This window comes from Topomyia yanbarensis, chromosome 3 (assembly GCF_030247195.1).
Source record: "Topomyia yanbarensis strain Yona2022 chromosome 3, ASM3024719v1, whole genome shotgun sequence".
Classification (NCBI taxonomy): domain Eukaryota; kingdom Metazoa; phylum Arthropoda; class Insecta; order Diptera; family Culicidae; genus Topomyia; species Topomyia yanbarensis.
The window spans coordinates 203,818,981-203,825,823 of record NC_080672.1 but is presented as its reverse complement, the minus strand read 5'-3'; the positions used below and the strand labels follow the sequence as shown (position 1 = coordinate 203,825,823).

At 47.4% G+C, this 6,843-nt stretch overlaps 2 protein-coding genes across 2 annotated transcripts; both read left to right on the top strand.

Annotated features, from left to right (window-relative positions):
• The first annotated feature begins 209 nt into the window (after positions 1-209).
• LOC131687572 (uncharacterized) lies at positions 210-3,218 on the top strand. Its single transcript, XM_058971662.1, has one exon. The coding sequence runs from the start codon at positions 210-212 to the stop codon at positions 3,216-3,218; it is 3,009 nt and encodes a 1,002-aa protein (XP_058827645.1).
• A 590-nt stretch (positions 3,219-3,808) lies between these two features.
• LOC131687571 (uncharacterized) lies at positions 3,809-5,563 on the top strand. Its single transcript, XM_058971660.1, has one exon. The coding sequence runs from the start codon at positions 3,809-3,811 to the stop codon at positions 5,561-5,563; it is 1,755 nt and encodes a 584-aa protein (XP_058827643.1).
• Positions 5,564-6,843: the final 1,280 nt, after the last annotated feature.

Genomic DNA, 6,843 nt, shown 5'->3' with positions numbered 1-6,843 from the left:
TGATTCGGATCAAGTTTTTGGAATCCTTGATCGAGTTCCAGCCTGTTCCTGTTTGGATATAAAATTCAAGGCATTGATTGCTTTGGAGAAGGTGAGTACCTTTCCAATCTGCAATAGTTTATCCTCCGGGTCTACCGTGGTCCTTTTTTCTGCAGATCGACGCATTTTCGAACCACAACCGTTCTTTCGATCGCTTATTGCTGGTCAAGATGGCTGACAACCAGCGAATCAATCAGCTGACTGCAAGGAGAGCTACGATGATTGGCGCTCTGGGTCGGGCTGAGGCATTTCTGGTGGACTACAACGCTCAGCGGGACGAACCTCAGGTACTATTGAGGCTTGAGCATTTAAACAGCATTTGGGCTGCTCTGGAGGAAATTCAAACCGAGCTGGAAACTGAAGCGACAGATCAAGAAGGTAGGGCACAACATGATGCAGTCCGTGCTGATTTCGAACCCCGGCTTTTTACAATAAAGGCTTCATTAATTACTAAACTGCCTGCACTTCCTGGTAACGCTAGTAACCCCCGACCCCCGCATGCTACTTCCGCTCTCTCTGGTATTAAACTGCCTACTATTTCGCTTCCTGAGTTCGATGGCGACTATATGCAATGGCTGACCTTTCATGATACGTTCTTGGCTTTAATCCACAACAACGCTGATGTTCCACCTATTCAGAAGTTCCATTACTTGAGAGCAGCCGTCAAGGGGGAGGCTGCTCAATTGATCGAATCCATCGCAATTTGCTCCGCTAATTATATTCTTGCTTGGGAAGCTCTCGTGGGACGGTATTCCAACGAATATCTACTGAAGAAGCGACACCTTCAGGCACTCTTCGACATCCCACGCATGAAGAAGGAGACTGCAGCAACGCTTCACGGATTGGTAGATGAGTTCGAGAGACACACGAAGATTCTTCACCAGTTGGGAGAACCGACGGATGCCTGGAGCACCATCCTTGAGCATTTATTGTGCACGCGACTACACGATGACTCTCTGAAGGCCTGGGAGGACCACGCATCCACAACGCAGAACCCGAATTTTGCTTGCTTGATCGATTTTCTCCAGCGTAGAACCCGCGTGTTGGAATCGATCTCCGTTAATCACCATCAATCTACAAGTGCGACTAATGACGGTGCGTCCACCAGTCAGTTCCGGAGGCATTCCCAGTTTCGTTTGTCGTCCTGCGCATCCACCGCTAGCCCGTCGTTCAAGTGCCCCACGTGCAGCCAATCGCATTCTCTGGCAAGGTGTGGCAAGTTTAATAGTATGTCTGTGAATGATCGGCAGCAATTTGTAAATCTGAAGCGATTGTGCCACAATTGCCTGAGAGGAGATCACATGGTACGTCAATGCCCCTGTGATATGAATTGCAGAAAATGTAACCAGCGCCACCATACTCTTCTGCATACGGGCCAAACCGCCGGCCCAAAGAAGTTCAGCAACGACGCGACTTCTCGTTCAATTAATTCCATCGAGCCTGCTGTCAAGGCTACTTCGTCGTCTACTAACGTAATCTCCGAGCAAACCATTGTTGCTGCTGCTGAAGATGTTTCGATTGTTAGTGCTTCCCTTCAGCAACCTCGTGAAAACGTTTTCTTATTGACCGTCATCGTCAACGTCGTCGATGCTTATGGGCAGCATCACCCTGCACGCGCTTTACTGGACAGCGCATCGCAGCCAAATCTGATCACCAACCGCATGGCTCGTATTCTCCGCTTAAAGAAGCATCCCGTCAACGTTACTGTCCAAGGGGCCGGACAAGTGTCGAAAGTCATTAGCGAATCTGTCTACGCCCAAGTCAGCTCAAGGAAGGAACCTTTCTCTTGTGGTGTTAGCTTCCTCGTAATGGATAAAGTGACGGCCAATCTTCCATCGCATAATGTCTCCATAGCCGAATGGAGAATCCCAAAGGATCTCTTTCTCGCGGATCCAACATTCCACAAGAGCCAGCCGATCGATATGGTGCTCGGAGCTAAGCATTTTTACTCTTTCTTCCCGAATGCCGCACGCATACAATTGCATGGCAATCTCCCACTCCTAGTTGACAGCGTTTTTGGGTGGATCGTTGCGGGTTCGGCTGATTCAATTCTTCCAACACAGAGAGTATCTTCCAGTCCCAGCAGTATCGTAACTGTATCGATGGTTTCCTTGGAAGAAAGTCTGGAGCGTTTTTGGAAAATGGAAGAACTGACAACCAAGGACAACTACTCCATCGAAGAGAGGCGTTGTGAAACCCTCTACCAAGCGACGGTCGCCAGAAACCCCGATGGACGATACATGGTTCGCCTTCCTCGAAAACCTGACTTTGACGATATGCTGGGCGAGTCTAATGCAAGCGCATTGCGACGATTCAAATATTTGGAGCGACGCTTGGAACGAAACTCCGACCTAAAACTAGAGTACCACCGTTTCATGCAAGAATACCTCGACCTTGGCCATATGCAGCTGACCAAAACAACTGGCGCCGAAAGCTCCAAATCTTTTTACTTACCGCACCATCCTGTCATCAAAGAAGCGAGTTCCACGACGAAAGTTCGTGTTGTGTTCGATGGTTCGGCAAAAACATCTACCGGTTTCTCCCTCAACGATGCCCTCTGTGTTGGTCCAGTAGTTCAAGACGAGCTACTTACCACAATGCTACGGTTTCGCACGTACCCAATTGCTTTAGTCGGTGACATAGCGAAAATGTATCGACAAGTCCTCATGCACCCAGATGATGTTCCACTGCAGCGAATTTTCTGGCGATTTTCCCCCGACCAACCAGTGCAAACCTTCGACTTACTTACCGTTACTTACGGGTTAGCTCCGTCATCATTTTTGGCAACTCGTACACTGCTACAGCTAGCTGACGATGAAGGTCAGTCCTATCCCCTCGGCAGCAGGGCTCTCCGGAAAGGCTTTTACGTCGACGATTTCATCAGCGGGGAGCAATCGATCGAAAAAGCCATCCGCCTACGCAAAGAAATCAGCGAATTACTTGAGAAGGGAGGATTTGTTCTTCGCAAGTGGACTTCCAATCGACTCGAAGTCCTACACGGATTAAACGCCGACCAAATCGGCACTCAATCCCCTCTGGAGTTCACCCCCCACGAAACGGTGAAAGCTCTGGGAATAATTTGGGAACCAGAAGGAGATTTTCTTCGATTCGATTCGCAAGTGCAACATGACGGCAAACCGCCCACGATCAATTTTATCGTCTATTGCCAAGCTATTTGACCCCATCGGCCTGATTGCGCCCGTTGTTGTGCGGGCCAAAATCATTATGCAGCAGTTGTGGCTACTACCAATTGAGTGGGATGATCCAGTTCCCAAAAATATTCGTGTCAACTGGGAAAAGTATCACAACGAATTGCCGAAAATTACCGCGCACAGAGTAAGTCGCTACGCATTTCTACCCTGTTCCACCATGCAATTGCATACCTTCGCCGACGCGTCCGAACTAGCCTACGGCGCGTGCACCTACGCCCGTTGCCAAGACGAACAAGGAAACATAAAAATCGAACTTCTTGCCGCCAAGTCCCGTGTTGCTCCGCTAAAACGACTGACTATCGCACGTCTGGAACTCTGCGCTGCAGTTTTGGCCGCTCATCTCCACGATTCGAGTCAAACGAGCTCTCGATATTGACGTTTCTGCTTCCATTTTCTGGTCGGATTCTGCTATCGTTCTCCAATGGCTCCAATCATCTCCAAACACATGGCAAACCTTTGTGGGAAATAGAGTTTCGGAAGTGCAGCACTTCACTCGTGGCTGTCAGTGGAAGCACGTTGCTGGTATCGAGAATCCCGCCGATTTGGTGTCCCGGGGTATGTCGGTCGACGAGTTCCTGGCTAGCACGTTATGGAAGGAAGGACCGCATTGGCTTCTTCTGCCGGATCGAGAATGGACCAGCTCTAACCCGCCAAGTGTGGCCGAGGAAATGCTAGAAGTTCGACACATCGTAGCTACCGTACAGTCAATTCCATCAGTCAATGCATTGTTTCTCCGTTGGTCGTCATACACCCGCCTACTACACGTTACAGGCTACTGCCTTCGCTTTCTGTTGAACGCCCACGCCAAGGCCAGAACTCAGCCTCCCCCCAACGCAGAACCTGTTGCGAAATCACTGTCTGTGGAAATACTTACCAAAGCCAAACTTACCCTGATTCGCCTTGCTCAACAAGATGCATTTAGTCCTGAAATAAAAGAGTTGGAAAGGGGGAAACCTATATCAAAACGCTCACATGTACGCCAAATGAGTCCGTTTCTAGACCAGGAGAAAGTGATGAGGGTCGGAGGCCGTCTTAAACTAGCACAGTTACCCTACCAAATGAAACATCCCGCCCTACTACCCAGCTTTCATCCCCTATCACGTTTAATTGCCATGAACTATCATGAAAAAATGCTTCACGCCGGTGGGCGACTGCTATTATCAGCCATGCGCGAAGAGTTTTGGCCACTGCACGGTCGTCGCCTAGCACGTAGCACTGTGCGTAAATGCTTCCGCTGCGCTCGCCTTAATCCAGTGCCTGCTCATCAACACATCGGGCAGCTACCCGTTCACCGAATTATTCCCAGCCGTCCATTCAGTATCGTTGGAGTCGATTACGCTGGCCCGCTGTACCTTAAGCCGATCCACAAACGCGCAGCATCTGCAAAGGCGTACATCTGTTTGTTCGTCTGTTTCGCCACCAAAGCCGTCCACATTGAGCTCGTCAGCGATCTGTCCACTCAGGCTTTCCTATGCGCGCTTCGTCGTTTTATCGCCAGACGTGGTCGCCCAGCACACATCCACTCAGACAATGGCAAAAACTTTGAAGGAGCTAAAAATGAATTACCGGAATTATTTGCCATGCTTCAAAACTCGGAAGTAAACGAACAGATCGCATCTACCTGTGCTGACGAAGGAATCACTTGGCACTTAGTTCCGCCAAAAGCGCCCCATTTCGGCGGGCTATGGGAAGCTGCCGTTAAAGTAGCTAAAAAACATCTCCACCGCCAGCTCGGTCCGTCTCGACTGTCATTTGAGGATGTCAGCACTGTGCTCACTCAGATCGAAGCACTGATGAACTCCCGGCCGCTGCTTCCTATGTCGGACGATCCCGATGAATTAGCTGCACTAACACCTGCGCATTTTCTGATCGGAACCAGTATGCTAGCCTTGCCCGACCCAGACCATCGGAACATCCCTGTCAACCGACTGGATCACTACCAGAAGCTGCAACTGCACGTCCAAAAATTTTGGTGTCATTGGCGCACCGAATACCTCCAGGAGCTTCAGAAAGACACCGTGATGTACCAACGAAACGATAGTTTGCTTCCCGGTCGAATGGTTATTGTCGTCGATGAAATGCAGCAGCCAATACGTTGGCCGCTCGCCCGAATTCTGACCACTTCACCCGGCCCGGATGGAATGACACGTGTTGTAACGCTGCGTACTGCTCGGGGAATTATCACCCGCCCAATCACCAAAATTTGCCTGCTGTCTGATCCTGCTACTACTGCAAACGACGAAGAAGATGATCCGCTGGCCACCAACCAACATCCGGCCCAACGATCCGAGGTTCCTGAAAATGAAAATTGAAGAAAAAGAAATTGAATTTTGTATACTCACCTAGTTGATAAGTTGAAATTTTTTCTTGTGAATTTTGTTTATTTTGAAATGACATTTCAAGGGGGTGGCAATGTTTAGATTAACCGTACAAATTTAGCGATGTTACTAAAGGGAGCTGATAACGGTGTAGGTTTTACTTTGTAACCCCACTCGTATACGTTAGCCGTGTAGAATTGGCATTTTGCTTCCTATGCATTTCGTCACCTATACATAGATAGTAACAGCTGTAATAGGGAAAAATAAATTCAGTTGATTCCGACCGTCGAACTGTGAACACTACCTGCAAAATAAAAGAAAAGTGGTTAATAAAATTAGTACTTACCGTGTAGTTTTTCGTGGTTCCTGCCCTTCTTCAAAGTGCTGCTTGCTGTTCCATCTGCTGCGGTGTTCAGCTGCTGCTTGCTGCGTTGCTGTCCAAATCGGTGAGCTAAAAAACCACAACGTAGGACACTTAGCGCGATCAACTATTTATAAAATAACTTTTGTTTGTGGTTAGATGCAGTATCTATTCGGATACTGAAAGCTCATTTCACGCACTATCTAAAAATATAATCATTCGGGAAATAGATTGAAAACACAAAGTGTTTAAAATTTACTTGGTATGCTCGAAAACACAATATCGCCCACAACTTCCACAAAACAAAATATTTTGCAACCAAAACACATTGAATAATGGATTTCATATAACTTGAGGTACATATCGAGAGGCAGCGCTATATATTTAATAGTAATGGAGAAAAAGGGATTCCGCCTACTTGCCCCAACCGCCAACTAGTTCTGGGCTTCCCCTAATTAATTATTTCCCGCTAATTTCGCTTCCTGGACCACTGTGCAATGGTAAAACTGGTAAAATGGTAAAAATAAACAAATAAAAGTAAAAAAATACCAGGTTAGTGTTTTGAACAGTAGGGTGGGACAAAAATTAGATTCTAGCTCCGAGCAACTTTTTAGGTATCATTTGGGTCCTAGAACAACTGTGTAAATTCTTAGCTCGATCGGTGAAACTATATTTTTGCACCCACAAACGATCTGTCGCTTGAGAAAAAAGTTATTAAGCAGAAACCGATTGATCCTCTGACGATTGATAAAATATTTATTTTTTCTAGCACCACTTCTGTTGGTTGCCCATTTATACGCAATTTTGTTTTAATCCTCTCTTAATGTGTATACATCGTTTATCTATACTATTTGGCCACTTCGCAAGGTTTTGAGGGATAAATTGAGGCTTCTTTTGTGCATAATAAGAGAAA

What these genes read in the sequence shown, in the direction of transcription:
- LOC131687572 (XM_058971662.1), top strand. Translation starts at nt 210, where the DNA reads ATGGCTGACAACCAGCGAATCAATCAGCTGACTGCAAGGAGAGCTACG.
- LOC131687571 (XM_058971660.1), top strand. Translation starts at nt 3,809, where the DNA reads ATGTCGGTCGACGAGTTCCTGGCTAGCACGTTATGGAAGGAAGGACCG.